Below are 25799 nucleotides of genomic sequence, written 5' to 3' on the forward strand. Positions count from 1 at the left end.
TGTCTATATATGTACGTATATGTGCATATATACATCATCACACACACATATACATATAAACACTTGTTCACTCTATACTGTTTAGTACATGATCCATCTGCATTTGGAAAAGATAATGCTGTTTACTAGAGGATGAATACCTACAATATATTCCTTTCAAGGTCGCTGGCTCTGCCCTACTCATTTCTCTCTGCCGCTAATTTTAGCTGCCAGACTCCAATTAGATCCTTTTTTTCTAGACTGTCAGCACCCAGATTTCATACAGGAAAGTATCATAATAGCAATTCTAAGTTGTTACAGAGCAATGATCCTTTCGTGGACTCAGAGAGGATTCAATTTTTAAAAATAACTATATCTTGTTTTTGCCTGATTTCCTGATGGCTTAAATTAATAGGAGGATTAAATGTTCTTTGCTTAATGTAGTAGAAAGAGCCTTGGATTTTGAATCACAACAGGATTAGAGTCTAAACTGTAATTTACTATCCATTGATTAATAAGCATGTTACAGATAAAAAATAAAACCAGTTCCTTTCTCAAATCTAAAATTCTTTATTAAAGCACCGACTACGTATCAAGCTCTGGAGGATATGAAAGCAAAATGAGACAGATCTTTCCTTCAAGGAACTTCCATTCTGCTAGGGGGGAGTCAAGGTGTTCACTGTCTGTCTCCCAGACGAAATCTTCTGTGATGTAAGGAGGGATAGAAAGGGATTGGGACACTTCTAGATAAATTCTATTAACAAAAAAAAAAAAAGAAAAGAAAAAACTAGAGAATAATTAGTTTAGAGATGATAATTAAATTTATGAGAGGATAAGTACAGACAAGATACCGGCAAAAAGAGAGTGATTTGCTAGGGCAATGAGGAAAAGCCTCTGGAAGGAGGTGGCAGGTGTACCTGTGGACAAGTTTTTAATCTCTTGAACTTCGATGATCTATATATTGTTTTTAAAAAAGCTAATTCTAGCACTAATTTTTCCACAGGGTTGCTATAAGTACAGTGCTTGGTAAGCTGTCAAACAATATACAGTATCCCCAAAATCTCTGTGCTTTAAAAGCTTAAAACCTCACAAAGACTTTTGGGACACCCTGTAAAAATGAGGGTGGTGAGTGTACTTCTCAAAGAAAGCCTTGGCTGTCTCTGGCCTCCCACCTGGCTGTTTCTTCTGGATGTTATTCTCTTTTCTCTTTCACTGGTCAGGAATAAGAAGCATGGCAGACTCATTCAGAGGAAGAACTGTGGCTGTAGAAACACAGAAGAAAACAACTGCTTGAACTCATAGATTGGTGGAGATACTATTGGGGATGAAGACACTAAATGATAACTCTAGTCCAACTATCAATAATATGGAATTAGGTCTTAATCAATGATACATGTAAAACCCAGTGGAATTATGCATCGGCTAAGGGGGGTTAGGGAGGTTTGGGGAAAGGGAAAGAACATGAAATATGTGACTATGGGAAAATATTCAAAATAAAAAAAAGAAGCATGGCAGAGTGGCTGAGGCAGTCCTGAAGTAGGGTCCCACTAGGCTTTCTGCTTTCCCTAGAGGACTTCCCAGGATGGGTAGAACTCCATTTCTAAATGAATAGCATATAACTGTGATCCGTCTATTTAAATGTATCTACTATCTGTACTTGTAGTCACTAAAATTGTCTATCCTAGAACCAGTTGTTTTATTTTGGCCTTAGCCCCATTCCATGTGATGTGCTTTGTTTTTTTCTAAGGTTAGTATAACGGAGCGTGAAGTGCTGTGTAAATTTTGCAGGGTGTTGCTAAGCCTCCCCAGCCATGGGTGAAGAGTTTGTCCCTGGACTTCATCAGTTCTCCAGAGCAGCATTTCACACTTAGCCCTGTGCCAGAGCCCCACCAGCGTCAATCACACCTACTGCAGAAACAACCCTCAAATTTCATCACAGTGATGCTAAAATACACTCCTGTTTGCCCAATGACCTAGACAATTCAAGGACAGACAAAAATGCTCCTCCTTCTGAACTGCCCCAAGGACCTTCTAGGAAGAGGCATTCATTCCTGAAAGTAAACAAAACTTCTCGCCGGCCAGATCCTGCAAAAGGACCTTAAATCCTATGCTCCACATTCCAGGCGTGGAACTTTAGTATATAGTCCATGGGAGCCCCTCCCAGCATCAGCCCTCCTCCAAAGACTCCTGGACAAAATGTTGTGAAAAGTAAGTATGCATGCTCTGGTGTTTACACCTGAAATGGCTTGTGCTTTAGAAATATAGCTGCTCACATTTTCTAGAGGGATGGAAAGGCAGGTTGAGTGCCACGAAACGGAACCAAATAAAGGAAGAGGTAAGGGCATGTTTGTGGGTTTCCCTGCCCCTTATTTTAGTTTATCATCCTCTCAGTGATATTTTCCTAGTTTAATGTAACTGATCCGACTTGAAGAGGGAGTTCTTGCTTACCTTAACTCGGGATATTTTCTGAAATTCTCTGTAGCTGAATCAGAAATGAAAACAAGAAGGAAATATGAGTGAAGAAATTCATAACAATCATAACAACAATGCCAATAGTAGAGACATTTATCTAATTAATTTAGGTTCCACAATCTTTGACTTGAATTTGTCCATGCTATTTAGGCCAGGAAGGCTTCTTTTCTTGGAGTTACCGAGCAGTTCTCCCTTTTTATGTAGCTCAATAATCCCAGTTGCAGGTACAAGTTGAGGTTGGAAGGCTTTCAGACAATGAAAATAGATAGATTTGAGCTTGCAAAGTGTCAGTAAATAGATTCAGCATTTGTGGCAAAATAGAACCAAGTGAAAAAGGTTGGTAAAATAGCAGTTTCATAATCTTGCTTGTTTATGAACCCATCTAAACTTTAAAACTGCCCTGATTAAGGGTGTCAGTTACAGGCATCTGGCAATCGTTTAAAAATAGATAAAAGCAAGAACAACATTGCTGGGGCTGCTGCTATAATTACTACCCATTACCTTTTCCTTAACTAAAGGTATGCTTCATCTTTGAAGATTAAAGAATGAATTCCTGGGATGGTGTTACAGTCTTACCTTTGAAGGGATGTAGAATGTATTCCATGAAAGTGCATTGAAGCAAGGTAAGGATAACATGATAAATAACATTTCTGCTGGAAGGCTTAGGAACTGAAATCCAACATAAAGGAAAGAGGTATCATTCTGGATTGACATCTATATGGTGGCTAAAAAGCATTTTTTCACTATAGTGATATTCAGACTTTTGCAAACAGAATGCAAGCATGCAAAGTAAATACATTTTAAGCATCAGATGACCCATTCTGTTTGAGTTATTTAAAAATTTGCTCATAGCCTCTGTGAGTAAATTTTTGTTAAGTAGTATTTTTTGATATGTGAAGTTTGGCATATTTAGTATAGGATTTTTTCCTTGGGGTCAGAAAAGTGACAATATTATTTTGTATTTTTTAAACATTGTTCCCTAAATAAATTTCATTTTTATAGTATCTCATACCTATGCATATATAGGTTACATATATGTTATGCATATATTATTTATAATAAACGTTCTAATTTTCAAATGAGTTTTTGGTATTTCTCTTGCTATTTTTTGCAAACAAGAAAATTTTAAATATTTTTCAAATAAAAATTCTATAAATGTGTATGAAAATGAAAAGCAAATGAGCATATAAAATTTGGATTATTTTCTTGTTGGGAAAATTAATTAATTTCTATTAATATATGAGAATAAAATATTTTATTTGAGAGCCGTGCATAAGAAAGTAACAAAGTTATCTTGATAGGAATAGCATGATGGGTTTTTTATGTTCAAAGTTTAAAAAATATATATAGCTGCGAATGTTTTTTAAAACAAACTTAAATTGTTATAGATAAATATAAATTATCATAGAATCATAAGACTGGAATGCTATCTCAAGTGAGTATTGAATGTATACATGCATCATAAGATAAATAATGAAAATGTAAAATCTTTCTGTTGGCATCAAAGCATTGATTTAACCTTTCCTATACAAAGTAGGCTAGACTTGAATTGTATTCCATTTTTTGGCTAAAAAGAAAAGAAATGCTAATTAAATGTAGCAACTTAAATGTGACATTTGGATGAGGATAAAAGGGTAGAGAAAAAGGTGTGATATAACTGTGAGAGTATTCTACAGACCATGTAACTAGTTGGATAATATGGACAATACTTTTTGGAAAGTGCTTGCAACACTGAAACACAAATAAAGCATAGAAATAAAATATCATTTAGGACTCTATCAGCTGTAAAATTCTATTATTCTAGTAGTGATAAAGGGATTTCAGCTATAAGCTGGAAATCCCATTCTGAGAAAGCAGAGGACCTGATAAATATGAAGACTTCATGCCTTGGAGAGTGGAGGACACAATAATAATAGTTGCTATTATGGACTCGGTTTTAGCCAAAAAATTAAAATAGATCCGTGAAGTGTAAATTTATAGGCACCCAGTGGAAAATGGGAAAATGAGTTCATAACAGCATGACAAAAGAATGAGGGACATCATTAGACACATATACCTAGAATTTAGGAAAATAGGTATAAGAAAGGTAAGAGAATGTATAGGAATGGTTGCATAGTCAATGAAAGGAAAAGCAAATTAAAAGGATGGAGGGGCTCTTAACCAATGAAAAACTGACAATCTGATTGTAACTCATGGTTCAAAGACTATTTGCATGATTCTTCTTACTGGTGGAGATGAATTATTGACTGCTCCTTCTTGGGTGAGGGCAGTTAGTGAGAGTCTGACAGAAACCAGATCTTGGTCTTCCAGCTTCCAGCATTAAGAGAGAAGACAGACGGTGGTCCCTGGTTCTCTTCAGGGAGAGGTCCCTGAAGAAATAGAAAGACTCTGGGAGGAAAGAAGTCTACATGTAATATGTAGGTAAGGAGCTCTGAGTAATTGAGCTCCACTAGAGAGGAAAGTCTTCTGTAAGGGGGAGTGAGCAGTGAGTTACACAACAACAAATAATCTTAATCAAGGAAGAAAAGGGACATGCACCTAAAGAAATTAGTGTAGCTGCTGCCTACATCTGAGATTTTGAAAGGAAGCATACAAGGTATTGAAGGGATGGCATGTGATCAAAGAGGAGTGGAGAATTGGCATGAATCTGTAACCACAGTATCAGGATAGCTAAAATAGAAAATCAACAGAGGGTTGCGAAAAATGCATAAGATAAGATTAAAGTTTTCTTAGGTTTATTTGGAAGAAAAAAAGAACAAGAAAGCAATAGGGACTTATCTGAAGTTAACATATGACAAAGAGAAGACAAATGTAGTAGCTTTTACTCTCCTGCCATCTTCTCCATCAATCTTTAAACTGGGAAAGATAGAACAGCTTTGGTGAGGAGGCAAATGAAGGCTGAGCTAGGTGAGGAGATAATATAAGAACATCTGGCCACTTTAAATGAACTCATCTCCCTTAAGAACTTACAGATATGAGTAAAGGCAGAACAATGTAAAACAACAATAACAAATACCCCACCGTTGATATATTGAAAAACAATGGGAAACAAAGGAGAGGTTACAGAGGACTGGATCCTAGAAGGAGTGTGGTACAGTGCAAAGAACATTAGAATGTCAGAGGAAATGGGTTTGAATGGTAACCCTACAACTTATGACTTGTGTTAGTTGGTAGGATGCAAGGACAGAAAAGAAACCTTCCTTGCCCTCAACAAACTTACATCCTACTGGAGAGATAAAACACACTCACACACAAATACACACATATATGCAAAATAAGTTTGGTACAAGGAGAGGGATCATGGGGAAGGGGAGGAGAGATCAGGAAAGTCTTAAAAAGGTGAGCATCTGAACTCTGTCGTCTTTGAAGAAATACGAAGATGCTGAGATGCAGGTACAATGCATTCAAAGTGTAAGGAACAACTTGTATAGCTTCACAGAGATGGGAGGTGGTGAATTGCTACCCCCCTAGCAAGATGAATAGAGTCCTAGACTTAGAGTCAGGAAGACATGTCTCAGATGACTTTGTGCAAGCCATTTAACCCAGGTTAGTCTCAATTTCCTTATCTATTATAGCACCTACTTCATGGGGTTCTGGGGTTCAAAAAAACTTTGAAAACCTCTACTATTGTTGCTGTTTGCAAATAGCTAGTAGTCTAACCTTGTGGGAATGTAAAGTTCATGAAGAAAAATAATAATAAAAATTGCTGGAGAGCTAAGCAGAAGCTAGGTGGTGGAGATGAAGCCAGATCCCACCCAGTTTTCTATTATATATACATTTGAAAAGTATACAGTCTACATCTTCATCTAAGTCATTATTTTAAGAAATGGAAAACCTCATTTATTTTACTGTAGAGCAGATCAAGGGAATGTTTTAGGCACAGAGTACATGGGTTTCAGCCAAGTATTTGGTGCCATCTCTCTTAATATCCTTTTGGAAAAGGTGGAGAAATGTGGGCTAGATGATAGTAGTTCTGTAGGTTCATTTACAACTGAATATCATCACCAAAGTGTTGATTAATGAATTGATTAATATGGAGGATGGTTTCTAATGGCATGTCACTGAATTCTATTCTTGATCCTCAATCTTCAAGCCTCAAGGCTTGAGTAAACACACACAGATGATAGAATAAAATAAAGGGGGCTGGATAGGGTCAACTGGGACTATATTCAAAAAGTCATCTGCCTTTGTAAGGCAAGTTATCCTGAAGGGTAAATCTAAGAAATTGCTGGAAAGTAGAATCTTCCACCTTCTTGGGGAATTTATCAAAGATGGAGCCTCTGGGAGATAGGATACTCAATTCTAGTAATCAGCTGTTATTGTAAAAATCTTTTGTTTCATGGTATTAGCTGCCTAGGGATGGTACTGAAAGCAAATATGAGGATAACAGAACCAGTCTTAGATCTTCTTTCCAGTAATATGAGAACCCAATCAGAAATAAAAATAAAGAGGCCACATAGGATAGGATGTGTCTCTAAGAATCTTGATATCGACTATAGTAGTTGTGGATTTAATAAGCACTGCAAACTCATGTATTGAATAAATACCAATTATGAGGGCCAATATCTTGCCCTTACATGGAGGAAAAGGGCCAATATAAATAATTTGCCTATCAGAGGCAGGTAGAGAACCATGTGGGATCATACCATACCATACGGATCCTTGAAAAGCAAACATTTAGAAAGGCATTAAAAGTATCATTAGATAGAAGTGACTTCATCATTCTTGATTAAAGGGTTCACAAGGTATGGTGCCTAGAGGAAAGTAGGTGGTATATTGGACAGAGCACTGGACCTAAGTGGGAATCAGGAAGGTCTGAGTTCAAATCCAGTTTCAAACATTTTCTATCTGTGTGATATGCAAATAACTTAATCCTCATCTGACTCAGTTTTCTCATCTGTAAAATAGAGACAATAGTAGCACCTAACTCCTAGTTCTATTGTGAGCAACTAAATGAGATTATATTTTTAAAGTGGTGTTCAAACCCTAAAGTGATATATAAATGTTAGTGCTTATTATTATTATTATTATTATTATTATATCATCCTTTGCCTATTCTAACAGCACCATCACTCCTCTGTCTAATTGATGATGAACCCAATCCCCAATCTCTGCTTTCTTGTGAGGTTATCAACCTAGGTATTCAGTCTGGCAGATGGAGTATTGTATCTCTGATAGACACTAACCTATGGCCCCCCTAAAACAACTGAATGTTGTAAAAAGAATTAGCAAAGCCCTTCTTCTATTGATCATGACCTTAAAGTAGAGAACTTTTAATTATCTAGATTACCCAGTTCTGTTTTCTCCTGCCCATAGTTTACTTATGCAAGCCTACAGTCATTATCCAGAATCAAGTAAAAATAAAATTTATCATCAACTTCTCTCAAGGTCCTCTCATAGGTGTATAGTTAGAAATTCTTGAACCCTTGAACTTCATCCCCCAGAAGTTCTTTAGTATTTCCCAGAATTCCTTTTGATCTCTCCACCACCTTGTGTGGTCACATTTTGTATATAATTTGTTGTAAGCGCTTCCTCTCTTCCTCTTTTTTCCCATGTGTGGGGCTGAGGAAGGTGGCTTTTTATCTAGCTTTTTTATGTTAGTCATTATTAGTTAATCTTATTAAATATAATACTTAGAATATTGGATATTAATTTTGAAACTCACATTGGCCAACTATTCATGCCATTCAGAGTGTCTGCTTTTCAAGGACAGTATGGTATGATCCTACATGGTTCTCAACCTCCCTCTAATTGGCAACCATACAGCAGAACCCTTAGGATGGAAGTTCTTAATCTGGAGTCTATGAACTTGTTTTTAAAAATATTTTGATTACTGTCTTACTAAAATCGGTTTGCTTTATGATCCTTTGTATTTTATTTTATAGATTGAAGAACATTATTCTAAGGAGACCATAGATTTCATTATACTATAAAGGGGTCCATGACCAAAAATGATTAAGAACTTAGGGTATCTCTAAGCACTGAATTTATAGCTGCTGAAGTCCAGGTGCATATACCTTTCTCATAAAAGGTACAACCATCAGGAAACCACACAAAACAACCTTCTTCAAGAGCACAGATAGGAACCCACTGGGTTAGCAAAACAGGCCAAGTATTAGGGCAGAGACTGAAGGTCTTAGTCTTGGGCAATATTACAACCTGTTCACGAAGGACACTAGCAAGCCTAGGTGATTGTGATCTCAGATGTACCATTTTAATTTAACAATGGAAGTTTCTTGTGTTCTAGGTATCCTGCTAAAGGACCCATTTTGGGTTTCCCAATTCGTGATAAGCATTACTGAACCAAGGGAAGTAATATGCATTGTCTGTTTAGTAGTAACTAGGGTCCAGTAAGATGAAAGCAATTATTTCTCAAATATAAAAGGTGGCCACTTCAGGAAGTTAATGGCTACAAAAGTCCAAATGGTCACTTAATCTGGATACGCAATTTGGTCCCTAAACACTGATACTCCAGAAACAAGGTCCAAAGGGAGAAACTGATGGTGAGCTCCTTTTAAATCTTCCAAATCCTATTCTAGTCTCTACATAAAAGAGATAGATTTTTTTATAAATTGGAGAAATTTAAAAGTCCAGATGTGGAATATCTGGGAATATCTGCAAAAACCCAAAGAGTTCAATAAGTCTTTGGGTTTCCTTTTTGACCTATAGGAGAGCAAATACCAATAGTTCATTTGTGACTACCCTAGAATCATCAAGGTTCTTCTTTTCTAATGTATCCTTATATGTTAACTGAAAAGTTTAGGTCCTGAATTTTTCTTTGGGTTAATTTCCTACCCCTCATTTCTCAAATAAGCTACCAACAGATAAAAGATCAAAGGCTTCTACAACTGGGGGCCTCATCTGGTTCAATCAGCATTATATCATCAATATGGTGGTGAATACCAATAGTATCAGGAAGTTGGGCCTCTTTCAGATCTTTGCCTTGAGAAAAATTGGCAATTGAAGGGGAGTTCAAATAACCTTGGAAATAATGTTAAGAGCACATTCCTTCACAAGTAGAAGTAAACCAATAGATCTCAGCCACACAGATGGGGAAAAAAAGCGTTATTGACAAGATGAATAATTCCATGCTTCTCATATGGGGTCTGAGTAATCTTGTACCATGTAGAAAAGAGTAGGAATGACTGTAGCAATCAACATAATAACTTGAATATTCAATTCCTCCCATAATCTAGGTACTATTTACTACATAACATCCGCCATCTTCACTGGCCACTGGGTTTTATTAAAAGGGAAATTTTTGTAGCAGAATATTCCAGCCTCCTTCATTTCCATTTCTAGAGAGGAAATATATTTCACCATCATTCCCCAACCTGATGCTATTTAATATTGACTCCAGGGGATAGTTTAGGCTTCCAGTTAGGCCTACCTAAAATAGTGGGCATAAAAGCTACCATAAAGCACATAAACCAATACTAACTTCTAAGAACCCATAATGTCTACCCCCACAAGTTACTCCTTTTTATTCAGCCCCATACCAGAGGCCCAAACAGAGGGTCTCCGAGTTACTTCCACCTGAGCAAGTATAATCTTTCCCTCAGTAGTTTGTCATCCAAGCCTCTAATAGAAACTGGGGTAACTCTAGGAAGCTTTGAAAAGTATTCTTTAAAAATAGCAACTTGGCTGCCAGTATCTCACACAGCTTATTAGATATTTGTTGCTTCTTCCCCTTTCCAAGCCCCAGTAACTCAGTAACCCCAGATCTCCAGTTTCCCAGGGTTTGCAGCAATTTATGCAGAAGGGAAAGAGGGAGAAAAAGGGGTGAACTTAAGCTCTAAGAGGATTCCTTTCAACAATCTGTAAAATCTGAACACAAAAAACTTGTCTGTAAGAACTGACCAGATAGGGAGGGACTTTGAGGGGTGTCCTAAATTTTGATAGGATAAAAGATCCTGACTACCATGTTCCTTTCTGTCCTGATGCAATTTTACCTTTTTAGGATATCAGTCTTCTTATCCACCTGGTGTTTTTAAGCCATATACATGATTCCTTGTGGGGAAAAAGTATCATCCATGCCACTCACTTAACATGGTGGTGAGCATCTTGAATAATTTAATCAACAAATGTTTATTAATTGCCTACCATGTGATGTGCCAGGCACTGGGCTCCCTTAGACTAATCCAGTCTCTCTCATCTAGTTAGAAATTGGTAGCTAAAATAAGGAGAGAAGTCAATGCTTTTTTCCCATCCACTTTCTTTGGTCAACCTTATTTATTGCTTATTGGCCCCTGCAATGGACCAAGAAGTCAATAAGCATTTATTTTTCACCCATTATGTGTTAGGCACTGGGGATGTAAAGGAAAAAAAGGAACAGTTGCTGCCCTCAAGACATTTACTCATAATTAAATATATTCAAAGTGCATACAAGGGTACACAGCAGCTGGGAAAACCAGGAAAGACTTTAAATAGAATGTAGTGCTTGAGAAGATTTTTGAAGAAAACAAGGGACTCTAAGACATGAAGGGAAGGAGGGAGTGTGTGGAGGAAACCTGATACAAAGATACAAACTAGAGATGGAGCTTGCTAATCATTCAGGGGGGGAAATGATATTTAGAAGGCTGGATTCTACCTCAGATATCTTTCCTTACCTCTGATTCCACAAAGTCTTCCACACCTTGAATTTGGGGTCTTGATTGCTCTTAATTGTAAATTTCCAATCAAGAAGAAAGCCTTTTAGACTCCATTAATGCAAATATGCTTAAAACTTGATTGGCTCTGTGATCTCATGGAGGAAGGTACTCTCTTCTTTGGTATCTATGGTGGAAAATCTTCCCACAGTTTCATCATTTGTCCTTCTTGTTCATGAATTGGGAGAAATCCTTTACCGAGGGTTTGTACTATATGCTGAAAGGTTTCCTCTCTTTCATTTATAGAAATGGCTCAGTTCCTCCAAAAATATGTAACTTTCCTGGACCTTAGATTTCTCACATTGAATGTCAGCTATTAATGATTATAATCTCTAGGATTTATCTAGCATGTTAAGGATTCCTAAATTCTTATAAATTTCTTATTTTTTTCTCATAACACCCTTATGAGATAGGTTCTATTTTTAAACTCCATTTTATATATAGGGAAACTGAGGCAGACAGATATTAAATAACTTGCCTAGAGAGTCTCATGGTTAGTAAGCTTGATCCTGGGTCAAATTTAAAGTCAGATCTTCCTGACTCCAGGTCCAGCACTTTGTTCACTGTGCAACCTCATTGTCTAATAATAGGTATATAAATATAGATTAATAGATAGATACAAATGTATATGTTTTATATATATATGTATACATACACACACACACACATATATATATATCCTTTAAGATTTACAAAGAACTTTACAAATATTATCTCATTTGATCCTCACAACAGTTATGATTGTTAACTTCATTTTATAGGGAAGGAAATTAAGGCAAATAGAGGCTAAATTACTTGCCCAGGGTCACATAACCAGTAAATATATGAAACGGAATTTGAACTCAGGTCTTTTGGACTCCAAGTATAGCACTCTCCACTGTGCCCCTTAGTTACTGGCAATTCTTAGAATCCACATGCCTCTCCTCCCACATCCCAGCAACCTCCTATGGAAGGGGAAGGAGGTTGCCTGATTTGGAGTCAGTTTGCATTTTTAGCTGTTCTATGGCTTACCCAAAGCCATAGAATTCATAATCCTTTTCATACTTAGGCTGATCTTTGGGAAGGAAACTGGGACCATGACTGAAGCCTTTTTTTTTTTCCTATGGGAATTTACCAGCAGAAATTACCAGTCTTTGGGCACTGCTGGCCCTGACTTTGGGAATTCAAGATCACTTCTATACGGCATCAGAGGAAGACTTTCCCAAGGAGAACTTATATCTATTTTAGTAAGAATGAGGGTTTGGAAAGAAGATTTTTGATTGGAGGAAGGGAAAGTGCAAGAATGATTTGAACAAGAAGTTGAGAAATGTCACCACCCTAAAGAAACCAGGATGAAAAAGAAGATAGGACTGAGGGAACCTGATAACTAAATTTGGATACAATAGTCAGGAACCTATAGTCATAAAACAAAACCACTTTTAAATAATAACAATAGCTTACAATTACGGAGAGAGTTTTAGGATTTACAAAGCACTTTACATATATCATTTCATTCAATTCCCCTAAGAATTTTAAATTAGGTGCTGTTATTTTCCTCCTTTTAGATATTAGGAAACTGATGTGTGTGAAGGGGGCAGCTGAGTGGAGTTCAGTAGAGATGGGAGGTTCTAGGTTCAAATCTGGCCTCAGATATTTCCTAGCTGTGTGACCCTGGGCAAGTCACTTAGCCTAGCCCTCACTGCTCTTCTGCCTTGGATCTAATACATAGTAGTGATTCTAAGACAGAAGGTAAGAGTTTAAAAAAAAAGGTATGTGAAAATCTGTTTCATTATTATTATTATTAGACATTGTATAATCTTGTAAGATCTTCCTTGCCTTCCCCATGCTAGTCCTTAAAAGGGGGAAGAGCAGGATAGCCAGAACAAACAATATCCAATCTTTCAATGTTTGGATAGGGAGTCAGTATACCCAAATATAAAGACTTCTTCTTTCCTTAAATATTTGTACGTCAGATAAAAGACTCCATCTCTTTAGAGTCCAGTTTTCTCATCTATCCAATGGTGATTGTTCCAGGAGAGGGAGCTTTCAACCCTTGAATTCTATGAATCAAACTCCTCCAGACTTACTCTTTCTCTTCTCCTGACCAGGATATATTCCTTCATGACACAGCCCTAAATCAGACTGTTCTACTACATATTTGAGGAGTGTTGCCTTTCCCTAATTCTCATTTTTGTTGCTTAGTTGTTTTCAATTGTGTCTGACCCTTCATGACTCCATTTGGGTTTTTTTTGACAAAGATACTGGAATGGTTTGCCATTTTCTTCTCCTGTTCATTTTCCACATGAGGAACTGAGGCAAACAGGATTAAGTGACTTACCCAATAAGTATAAATCACTTATTCTTTAGGTAAATCATTAAACATGTTGCCCTGTGGTTATACAACAACAAGAAAAAAGTTGTTGATTGAGGGGCTGAAAAAGACCCACATGCACACAGATAAATAAATTTAAAAAATAGAGAAAATGATACAAAATAATTTCAAGAGGAAGACTGGGTTAACAGTGGGGTTTTCAGAGTGCCCAAGAACTGTGGTTACTTTCCCTATACAAAGTGGCACCCAGGTCTTTGTATGGGCAACTAGTGGCAAGATTGGCAAATTTGCAAATGTTTTCTTTAATAAGTAAAAAATCATTTATTCTTTGGATGAAGGATTAAAAATGTTGCCCTGTGGTTGTGTAATAACAAAAAAGTTGTTGAATGAGTGACTGAAAGAAAAGGACCCACAAGCACACAGCTAAATAAATAAATATAGAAAATGATATAAAGTAATTTCAAGAGGAAGACTGGGTTAACAATGGGGTGGTTCAGAGTGTCCAAGAACTGTGGTTACTTTCCCTTTACAAAATGGCACCTAGGTCTTTGTATGGACAACTAGTGGCAGAACTGGCAAATTTACAAATGTTTTCTTTAATAAGTAAAAAATCACTCATTCTTTGGATGAAGGATTAAACATATTTCTCTGCGGTCATGTAACAACAAAAAAGTTGTTGATTGAGTGACTGAATGAAAAGGACCCACATGATTAAATCACACAGCTTGTAAGTGTCTGAGGCTAGGTTTTAATTCAGTTCTTCCCATATCCAGGCTTAGCTCCATCTACTGTGTCACCTGGCTGCCCATTCTCTTTTGAAGGGGCATATATTTTTAGGCTTAAAGATTTAGAACTGGAAGGTATTTAAAAAATCTTTGAGTCCAACCCTCTCATTTTTTGTAGATGGTGAATCCAATGCTATAGAGGCCACAAAATTAGTTATTGCCTGAATCAGCATCTGAATTCGGGTCTTCTTGCCTCCAAGTCCAAGAATATATCAATCACCACCTTGCTGCACAGAAAATGTAACCATAGTCAAACTTTAGAATTATTCCAAGTAAACAGGACCCAGCTCACCCATGGTGAAAAAAACTCGCAGCTGCAACAATAATCAGCTCCCAAGTATCTCCTCTTTTGTGTGTGCTGTCTGGGACCAGTTCCCTGTCACCCAGAGGTAACACATGGCTTTCTTCCCAGAAACACTTCTCCTTGCTGACAGCAACCACAGTCCCCAGTTGGCTCATGGCCACAGGGCAGGGAACCCCATTTAGGTGGATTTACCATCTAAGATTAGCTAATACCCCACCAGTGTTCCCTTCCATTCATCCCAGTAACTCTAGGTTGACTGTATGTGTTGGAGTTATTCTCTGGCTGAGTTAAATTCAGATGAAAATAGCTACAGTTAGTAAACCTCTTAGCATTTTTCTGCAATGATTCTTAGCCTCAAGGAAAGCCCCAAATAACCCTCCTTAGCTATCACCCTTCTTCCCTGGGTACAGTCAGTGCCCGGTGGTTGCAATATGTGCTAACTGAGCTGATGAGAGGCATCAAATGCCCTGCTTTTCTCAGTATTACAGCACATGAGCAACTGAGAGAAGAGACACAAATGACCTAGGTCGACATGGTCCTAATGACTTTGTTTTCTCATTTTCTTACTTGAATCTGGGGAGAGGGAGAAGTGAGAGCTCTCACTGTAACAGCAATGGCAAGGTGGGAATTACAAAATCCCGAGGAAATTGTTTTACAGATTGATAGGATACCATTCAAGTTAGCCATATATTTAAAAAAAAATCAAGACTGAGATAACTCAAATGAAAGGAAGGTTTCTGACTGAAAACTATAAAGTCTCTTTAAATGTGATGATTAGGATTTCCTAATTACCTTTTCTACAATTGTTTTCTGAAATGGTCCTGAAAAAAAAATGATACATTATTAAAGGGTAAGAGAAAAACTTTGTTGGTAGTTATTGAAGACTACTTCCTTTGTTTCATATGATTTATTCCAAACTAATTCTGCCACCATCCCCAACTCCGCCACAATCTCTGTTCCAGCCAAAGCATATTCCTTCAATTTGAAGCTCTTATCTCCTACTTCCTGGCTTTTATTAAGCCATTCACCCCCCAAGTTCTTCCTTATCTCAAACTCTCAGAATCCTCATCTCCCTTCAAGGGTTGCTTCAGGTGCCAAAACTGCTCCAATAGTTTGGAATGACAATTAGAGGAGGTCCTGTAATCTAGCCTTTTCCTGAAAGAAACATATGTTGTACAAGGAGATTGTCTTCAAAGTATTAACCTCTCTAATGGTTAATGTTCCTAATTAGACCCAGGAGGGCCAAGCAGAACAAATCCAATTCTTCTGCCAGGGGATAGCCCTTAACTATTTGAAAACAGCCATCTGCTTGTATTTGTATTCCCAGAGCTTAGCACAGTGCCTGGCACATAGTAAGCACTTAATAAATTATATTCACTCATTCATTTATTTACTCGTCATGTTCTTCTAAAGTCTCCTGTTCTCAATTGTGAAGCTTTTCTCCATCCTGGTTGTCCTTCACTAAATGTTTCCCAGTTGATCAATGACTCAGAAGTGAACATACTCACTTCAGATAGCATCTGACTAGGGTAATGCAGAGGAGGAGGGAGATGGAAGAGTATCTCTATAAGGCAGAAAGTTCAAGGAACGGATTTTTTTAAAAAGGACAAATATTAGAGATGTGTGAGAAGAGGAGGTGCCCAAAACAAAATGGGGACCAATAAACTTTCAAATTAATAGATTCAATTCAGTGCCACAAACACTTTATTATGAACCAGGCACTGTGCCAGGCATCTAATAATAAATCACATTTAAATGGTGCTTTATTAGTTTACAAACCACTCATATGGTCCTCACAACCCTCTAACCTAGTGGTACAAATATTATTATCCCCATTTTGCAGTTGAAGAAAGTAAGGTTCAGAGAACTTCAAAGACTCACCAAAGATGGTCTTGGAGTCAGGAAGATATGAGTTCAAATGTGGCTTCAGACACTTATTAGCTGTGTGACCCTGGGCAAGTCATCTCCCTTCTGTTTGCCTTAATCCACTGAAGAAAAAAATGACAAACAGTTCCAGTATCTTTCCCATATGGAATCATGAAGATTTGGGCATGAGTAAATGACAACTACCATTTTACAGATTAGAAAAGTGAGGCTCAGGGGATTTCAGGGACTTATACAAGGTTTCACATGTAGGATGTTCAAAAGCTGGGGTTCTGATTGAAATCTTCTGGCTCCAAGTCCAGTGCTCCTAGCCCTCCATCATGCTAGATAGACGCTGCCCTTAAGGATCTTATAAACAAGTAACATGTGAGGAGTGTATGTATGGGTGTATATAAAGTATGTACACAATAACTACAATACAAGAAAGAATGTCATGAGCACAAAGGAAGGAGTCAACGTACTACAAGAAATTAATGGAGGGATTAGTCATTTCAAGGGAGAGCTTCTTTATGGAGGTGGGAGAATCTGGGTTGGTACTTAATAGGAAATAATGAATTTTTATAGGCAGAGATATTATTTCTGTTCTATAATTGGAGGAGATGATATGATGATGATAATAATAATTAGCATTGTTGTTGTTCAGTCCTTTCAGCTGTGTCCAACTGAGAACCCATTTGGGATTTTCTTGGCAGAGATACTGGAGTGGTTTGCCATTTCCCTCTCCAACTCATTTTATGGATGAGGAAACTGAGGCAAACAGGGTTAAGTGATTTGTCTAAGATCAGATAGGTAAGAAGTGTTGGAGGTAAGATTTAAATTCAGGTAGAGGAGTCTTCCCAATTTCAGTCCTGAGACTATATCTATTGCACCACCTAATTACTAATAATAGCTACTATTTTTCTAACATCTATTATGTGACAGACACTGTTTTAAGCATTTTACAATATTCTCGTCTGATTAATGAGACATCCTAATGAAAGGCCCTAATGAAGGAAATATTGGGATAAGAAGAGAGTGTCAGGAAGATTCATTTTTCTGAATTAAAATCTGGCCTCAGATACTCCCTAAATGTGTTTGTTTCTGTTTCCTCATCTTTAAGAGGAGTTGGAGAAGGAAATGTCAAATGATTTCAGTTTCTTTGCCAAGAAAATTCCAAATGGCATCACAAAGAGTCAGACACAATTGAAAAGAATGAACAACAGTCTAAATTAGAGACTAGTCTGCGATAGAGTACTTTGGAGGCTTTGAACAACCTTGAATACTAGGATAAAGTATTTGTACTTATTAAGTGGGCAACAGGGAGCTATCAAAAGTTTTTGAGCAAAAGCAGTTCTGTGCTTAGAATGATGCATTAGGAGGAAGACTAGCACAAGAGTATTGTGATGGAAGGAGAGGCAAAGAAGATACGTTTCTGTCTATTCTGTTGATTTCAAATGAATCCCACCAACTTGGGATTTTTTCCTCTCCATCTTAGGAGAAGTCATAGATTTTACTAGTTCAAAGGTAGGAAAAACCATTCTTAGCTCAAGGTCTGTACAACAACAGATAATTTGGCCCACAAGCTGTACCTCTGTGTAATATGGTGTTGGGCATGAAGTAGGCACTTAAGAAATGTGGACTGACTGACTTTAACTGTGGAAAACCTCACCTCTCCCTACAAATGTCCATTCCCCAATGGAGATGATTCCTTCTTGTACCACTGGTGACATAGAGCTATTGTTTCTTTAGTTCACTAAAATTTGAATATTTTCCAGAATTTGGTATGAAGAGCCATTAACAAAGACTTTGTTCCCCCAGATTTACGTGGCATGAAAGGATGACAGACTCCACACCAGCCCCGAGAAGTGCACTACGTTTCCTATCAACTTTGCCTTCTCAAAAGGTTCCCGAAAAGTCAGACCTTGTTCTTCGCTGCATAATCTCTGGTAACCATCCCTGGCTAATCAACTTCTGAAACTTAATTGCAGAAAAAACCTTTTGTTCTTTTTAATTTTAATTTGTTCACATTTCAATTCTTCATACTTGCTGATGCTGCTTCTTACGAGTGAGGAGAAACTTCTTATTGATGCAATTTTTTTGATAGGACAGAAAATCCCCACAAACATAAAAGAACCTTTACCCACAGTCCCTCCTAGAAATTCAGTTAAGTGGCTATCTGTGGGATGCTGGGCAAGTCATTTGATCTCAGTTTCCTTAATAGTAGCACCTTCCTCACAGGATTTTAGGATCAAAGGAGGTGATATTTGTAAAAAGGGCTTAGCACACTGCTGGTCATGTAGCAGGTCTCATATAAATGTTTACTTCTTTCCCTTCCTGGTAAAACTGCATAAGGCTAGGATTGTAAGAGATAGTGTAGATAGGTTTCCATTCCATTTGTAATTCATGTAATTCATGGAAAAGCAGGGTGGATGCATTGCATTTAACCCCAATTTTTTGCTCCCTCTTATTATGACTGCACCTCCCCCAGCCATTATTTTTTTAAAACCCTTATCTTCTGTCTTAGAATCAATACCAAGTATGGGTTCCAAGGCAGAAGAAGGGTAAGGGATAGGCAATAGGGTTAAGTGACTTGCCCAAGGTCACACAGCTAGGAAGTATTTGAGGTCAGATTTGAACCCAGAAACTCCTGCCTCCAGGCTTAACTCTATAGGGACAACAGGCTGTCCCTATAGATCTACTCTTAATGATCTGTGGCAATTAGTATAGATACCTGAAACCTACAGTTAATTCAAAACACATTGTTTAGATGATATCTTGCATCTCCTTCCTCATTTCCTACCTTTCCCCCCCTACCAGGGCAGCCACTAACTAGGATGAATTTTAAAATTAATTTCCTTCTTATAATCTGCCCTCTTTGAACAACAAAAAAATGAATGACTAGCTAAATGGATAAAACTTGAGCAATCTGTGAACAAAGAAGAAGCAAAAAGGTCCTGATAAATTGGCAAATAATTGAGTTGACAGTATAGTGACACCCTTTGTGACTATGTGCACTTTCTAATAAAATAAACTAGTATTGATATAAATCACTTAACAATTCTGTCCCCTTTAATGGTAAAGAAGGTGCCCTTCATTTACCTTCTTAGATATAAATAGATAGGAATAATATCTATTTGCTTTTAAATGGAATTTTAGACTATAAGAGCTGAAGGAGATGATCAAATACAACCCTCTTATTTTATACATTAGGAAATGCCATAATCAGGTCCTCAGATTTAGTAAATGACTAAGCTAGAAAGAGATTCCAGGTGTTCTGATTTCCTGTCCCAATAGTCTTTCCAATGAACTAAAAGTTTTGTAACCTTTACTATGTCACAGATCCTTTCAACAGTCTGATGAAGATTATGGACACTTCATAATAATGTGTTTTAATGTTAATAAACTAAAATACATAGGGTTATAATAGTTATGCTAAAATAATTATTAAAATATTTTTAAAAACAAATTCACAGACCTCTCAAGTTAAGGACCCCTTTTCTAGAGTGCCTTATATAAATGATCTAATTTGATCTCTACGATAATCCATGAGTCAGCTATTACTTTGATAAATCACATAATTTCTTCTATACAAGGGTGGAGCTGATTCCAGTTACAGTTTAGTTTTGCTTCCCTTTTAATTTGTTATTGTCCTCATTTTTCTGATTCATTTCTCTCTCTTCTTCTACCTTCCTCTCCCTCCATTTCAGCTCCTCTTCTTTCCTTCTTTTCTCTTGTTTTTTGAAGTATTTGAAACCAGAGTTCCTGTTATCATACAGCAGGTTATTAAATTTACAAGTGTAAAGTGAATTTGGTCTACATATAGGAAAAGAAAAAAATATTATGATTCTCATTTACTAGTTGAAGAAACTGAGATTCAGACAAATTGCATGACTTACTCAAGATCATATAGCAGACTGGACACCTGGACCTGGTCTTTGACTCTATGTCAAATACTTTCTGGCATTTATTTCTTAATCTAGGTCTTATCCATTCAGTTACAAGTGGAAAAAGAACTGAACAGATAGAGCAGCTTTTACTTTTTCAGCAAAAGTTAGGCACTGGGCTGTTAGATGGTACATCTTTTGTGACTTTGCTTAGCCCTAGGATATGCTCTGCTTTTAGGTTATGCATCTATAGCCTGGTAGGGGCCAAAAAATGAGATATTTTTTTAGCCCCTCTCTACACCAAGATCAGATTTCTCAATATTATATAGAGAACCCCAAAGTTATGGAACACTATAGATTAGACTTCTCCATTACCCCTACTCTCTTTGTTTTTTGTTTTAAAATCCTTACCTTCCATCTTAAAATCAATACTGTGTATTGGTTCCAAGGCAGAAGAGTGGTAAGGGCTAGGGAATGGGGGTTAAGTGACTTGCCCAGGGTCACACAGCTAGGAAGTATCTGAGGACCCCTACTCTCTTTGATCTAGACTAGACTGCTGAAATTATCAATTCACCCAGTGCCTCTCAGCGAGTCTAAGGTGATGGTTTTCAGTATGCCATCTATAGGTGTGTCCAGACAACCCAAACTTCTCTAAGCTGGGTGAGCTCTATCTCAGTGAGTTTTCCTGACAAATTATGGAGGTCCTATTTTGTATCTTACTTTTTTACTGTTTTTACTCCCCAACCCTTGTCTGTGCCCTCAAGCAATTTGCCCTGTTCTCATTATGGTTTCTGGTGTCTTGACAAAGTAATGGTTACCCTTTCCTTGATCACATGGGTTGATGGGGATATGATTGGGGATGTAGACTCTAAATGATCACCCTAGTGCAAATACTAATAATATGGAAATAGGTCTGGATCAATGACACATGTAAAACCCAGTGGAACTGCTCGTTGGCTATGGGAGGGGGGAGGAAAAGAACATAAATCATGTAACCATGGAAAAATATTCTTAATTAATTAATTAAAGTTTAAAAAAACCAAAGTGTTTCTCTACACTGTCTTACACTTTTAATCCAAATTTTACACTTGTAAACTTAATATCATGCTGTAGAGACCTAAAAAATGAGCTCTACCTTCCAAAACTTGCTCTCTATGAACCACATTAAAAAGAAAAAGAAGTGAACCTAAATTATGTTGGAGAAGTCAAGTCTTATTGCTATACCGTACTGTCCATTCTGTCCTGGGGTTATTTAGTGTGATCACAGCTCAGTAGATTTTTATTTTTCTAAAAACACCTGTTCAAAAATGTTCTTATTTCTATCATGGGAGAAATGAGGATAATAAAAACTAAGCGAATGGGGAACCATAAAGTAAAGGGGTATCAAAGGGTTATATGACTCAAAGGCCCAAGTTGGACTCGGCTTACCTAATAGATAGAAGCAATTCCTATTTGTTTAATCATTTACTTGGAGGAGGCCCCCATGGTAGTTATACCTATAGCAAGAGCCCAGGGGAAAGGCATGTCCTGGCCTGCCAGCTTGTCTGCCTCTTGCTCAGCAGATCCCTTACTCAGGCTCCTACCTGAAGGAACAAGCCATTCAGGAGGAATTTGTGTCCTTTGCCAGGAAGCACATTCACAGCATACTCAGAGGGGGCAGTCAAGCAGCTGCTATTAGAGATGAGGCCGGAGAGACCAAAAATGAATGAAAGACAAGAGTGACCTTTGTGGGCTTTCTCAAGCTCTGCAATCTTTTCCTCTGAACATGTCCCCGTGGCCTTTATCTTGTGGTCTCCCTCACCCTCTTTTCATTTTTTCCCCTCCCGTACATGTCCTTAGAAGGATAAGAGCCACTATCTTCGTGATAGCTGGGGCTGTCAGCCAGAAATTCCAAGATACATGATACGAGAGGATTATGAGCACACTCTGGAGGTGAATTTAGGATGGCTGGTGATTTCAAAGACCTAATACTTTTTTTTCCCCTCCTATTACAACACCTTTAAAGATTTCCCCCTGAGATGTAGGTTAGTAAAACAAACAAACAAAATCCCCTGGGACTTTACACAAACTGTAAATAGCCCAACCTAGAAGCTTAATGAAAACAGGAAAGAGCCCGTATGTTGGAAGTCCCAGGTTTTCTCCATATCCACCCAATCAGCATTGCTTAATACTGTATCCCTGATTTAAAAACTCATTGGAGGAAGAAAAGCATAGAAAAGGCTAGTGATAATTTCTAGTGACAAGATTGCTAGCACAGAGCCTAGCCAAGCAGCCCAGAGTCCTTAATTCTTGGGTCTTTTATTTTATTTATTTATTTAATTTGTTACCTTCCATCTTAGAATCAATGCTGTAGTGGTTCCAAGGTAGAAGTGCAGTAAGGGCTAGGCAATGGGGATTAAGTGACTTGCCCAGGGTCACACAGCTAGGCAAGGTCTGAAGTCAGATTTGAAGCTAGGATCTATTGTCTCCAATGCACTGAACCACCCAGCTGTCCCTTAATTCTTGGGTCTTTTAAAATAAAATATTCTTTGTAAAAACCAGTTTAGCTCTTTTCTTTAGTCATCACCTGTTATGAGTAAGATTAGATTAGCTAGTTATTAGGAATTAAGTTGTACATAGCAGGAAGGAGCTGGAGCTGGGAATTCCATGATGGAATGAGGGAGGAGGAAGTGTGTCTGTGCCCTGAGTGAGGACTCCATTAGTGGTGGGCAAAACTGTTGCCAACCTGGGAGACCTCAGAGTAAAGGACACCCTGCTTCCTGTTTTCCCCTGGGATCCTGTGTGGTGTGGCATCTAGCAAAAGGACAAGATCTACAGAGCCAAGAGAAGAGGTGAAGTTTGAGTTCTGGCGGACAGTGCTTCAAGCAAAACCCTCACTACTTGGTTCCTGAGACAACTTTAGCTCCTGGCCAGAGATCATCAGTGAATTGCAGTGAGAATCCCAAAGCCACAAAGCCCTAGCTGTACTCAAGCCTGGCAGGTTCCAGGTTTGAGGCAGAAACCCAGAGACTCCATTTACAGCTCCTTGGGCCCTGTTAGTTTAGATCACTTAGATAAGAGTAGAATAAGTCCTCCCATTGCCCTGTGGTTTTATCCTTTAGATTTTAAGTATAGAAATCCTTTCCCACCTTTTAGTCTAACATAATTAAAGCTGTTAAGTCCCTTTTACCTTGTTAGCCTATTACTATACTCTGGTCTAGTGGAAGCTAGGTGACAGTTAAGATCAACTGCCATTCCTGTGGAAATCCAATAAACTCTGGTCTCTTCACCCTGGTCCAGTCTCTCATAAATCCTAGAGTGTGTTCCCACAAACCACTTAGTTTATTGTAATATCCCTGGTGACCCCATTACCTCACTTATATTTTCCTACACACCTCGGTCTCTGCTGGGAACATAAATTATGTTGGAGAAGTCAATCTTTTTGGTCTTACTGCTATATGGCACCGTCCATGCTGTTCCCAGTTATTCAGTGTGATCACAACTCAGAATATTTTTTTTATTTTTCTAAAAACATTTGCATAAAGGAAAAAAAGTAATGTTCCTATTTCTGTGTTGCCAGGTCAACCCAAGCCAGAGGTAACTTGGTATAAAAATGGCTGTGCTATTAGTGAGTCAAACATCGTTTCCAAGTATGAAATCTTGGAGAACCAGTATATTCACATGCTACATTTATATAGGTAAGTGGCTGTCTCTCTTCACAATATTTATTTTTAAAAATCTATATTCTGTCATGTGTTGGCTATTGGGAACACATGCAAGGCCAGGAAAAATGGTTTATACTTCTTCACTGAATCACCATTTCAGAAGACTGACTTCCTTCCCACTGTTGGTATTAGCAAAGTTACCTAAAATTTTCTCTATTCTTCTGGATAACTTGATTGCTCTAGGTTATATATTGTTTGGTGCCATTCATGATATTATAACCTGAAAGTTATGAAGAATCTTTATCCAAGCTCATCAAGATATTTAAGAAATTTTAACTTAAGTTCTTTGAGAGGCTCTGAGGAGGTTAAAAAGTTAGAAAACTAGTGATCTTTTACCAGTGCTTCAATAATTTGATGAGTCTGTGATTTCATCAATGTGAGTTACTTCATCTGATGATCCAAGTCAGTTTCATCCCCTTCTTTTGTGACTGATTCTGTCTTATAAATTCTTCATTTATTGTACAGTAGAAATAGCTCTGAATATAGAGTCAGAGAACCCTAGTTCAGATGCTGAAATTGCCACTTCATACCTATATGACCTTGGGCATTACTTACCTCTCGGGGCCTCAGTTTCTTCATCTGTACCTTGATGCGATTGAATTCGATGGTTTCTAAATGCCTTTTTGCTGTGTGATCTACTCAATAGTCCAAGGATCCTTAGAACCCAATATACAGCAGGCACTCAATAAATACTTTCTGACTGAATGGATCCAACATCACTCAAAATCCAAGGAATGATATTAATTTTAAGTTTTGACCTAGAGAATGTGTGTATCAGTAGAATGGTATTTTAACTTCTGATGAATTATTTCTAAGTTATTTGTCACTTACACAGTGAGGCTAGACTAGAGTGAAGGAGGAATGGTTGTATTTGGTGGGTAGGGCAGAGGTAGAAAGGAAGGGAGAGAAGAGTCAGGCAGCATTGGAACTCCATATGGTGGAAAATGTAGTGAGGAGCAAGAAGAGAAATTAGTTACAGAAATTTGTGGGAGAAACTTGTTAGGTGTGTGTGTTGGGGCTGTTGGTGAGCAATTCTGCCCCCTAAACAATTTAAATTTCTCACAATTAAATAAGACTTTACCAAATTCTTGGCCTGCGGTTGAGAAAATAAAACTGACTGTGGAAAGAATAGGGTAATAAATATGGGAAAGGATATTTAAAACACTCTGGAGGATATCTGCTATGCAAATTCAAAGCTGAATTACTGTGCATTCACAAAAGAGAACTTTGAAATTCTGACACTTTGCTTCTTCAAACTTTTTTTATAGTTTCATTTATGCCAAAATGTTAAATGAGGGACAGGTCTGAAAATGAATTATTTGAAAGGCATAAGTCTGCATTTGTTATTCATTAATTAAAAGGTTGACCTTTCTGTCTTTTTTTGGCCATTATCACTAAACCACAAACCACAAGATTAGCCTCATAGTGCCCCAAAGAAAAAGTGCTTTTCTTTATCTACAAGAGTTTCCTCTTGGAGTCATTAATTTTGAGTTCTTCCAGATGTCAGAAGCTCCTATTTCTGGCTTTCTCAAGTCCTGTTCCTGGCTTAGGAAGTACAATCTCTAAAACATTTTTGGTCACGTAAAATATTCCCTCCCCCAATTCTCCCTTCTTGGTTTTCTTTATGCTTTCTTCTTCATTTAGCAGGACCAGGTAGATTTTGACAAATGAGACAGCTTTGGGAACACAAATCAATGCTTATGTGATCTTTATATTTACACAATGATCTGAGACAAAAGAGAGATGGAAAGCTAAGGAGTCATATTATTAAAAGTTCTTTCCTTCCTTTCTCTCTCTCCCTCACTTTTTTCCATCCTCTTTCCCTTTTCCCTCCCTTCCTTCCTTCCTT

The 25799-nt window shown here is 37.6% G+C and overlaps 1 protein-coding gene across 1 annotated transcript in view; it reads left to right on the forward strand.

Moving 5' to 3' along the window:
* Positions 1 to 2036: 2036 nt before the first annotated feature.
* Positions 2037 to 25799, forward strand: part of ALPK2 (alpha kinase 2) — a 191201-nt gene continuing 167438 nt past the window's right edge. The window contains exons 1-4 of the mRNA XM_044681511.1: positions 2037 to 2187; positions 2970 to 3074; positions 18181 to 18308; positions 23806 to 23923. Coding sequence (XP_044537446.1) covers positions 18200 to 18308; positions 23806 to 23923 — 227 coding nt within the window. The 5' untranslated portion in view covers positions 2037 to 2187; positions 2970 to 3074; positions 18181 to 18199. The remainder of the gene's footprint in view (positions 2188 to 2969; positions 3075 to 18180; positions 18309 to 23805; positions 23924 to 25799) is intronic.

The sequence above is a fragment of the Gracilinanus agilis genome, chromosome 1 (assembly GCF_016433145.1).
Source record: "Gracilinanus agilis isolate LMUSP501 chromosome 1, AgileGrace, whole genome shotgun sequence".
Taxonomy (NCBI): Eukaryota; Metazoa; Chordata; class Mammalia; order Didelphimorphia; family Didelphidae; genus Gracilinanus; species Gracilinanus agilis.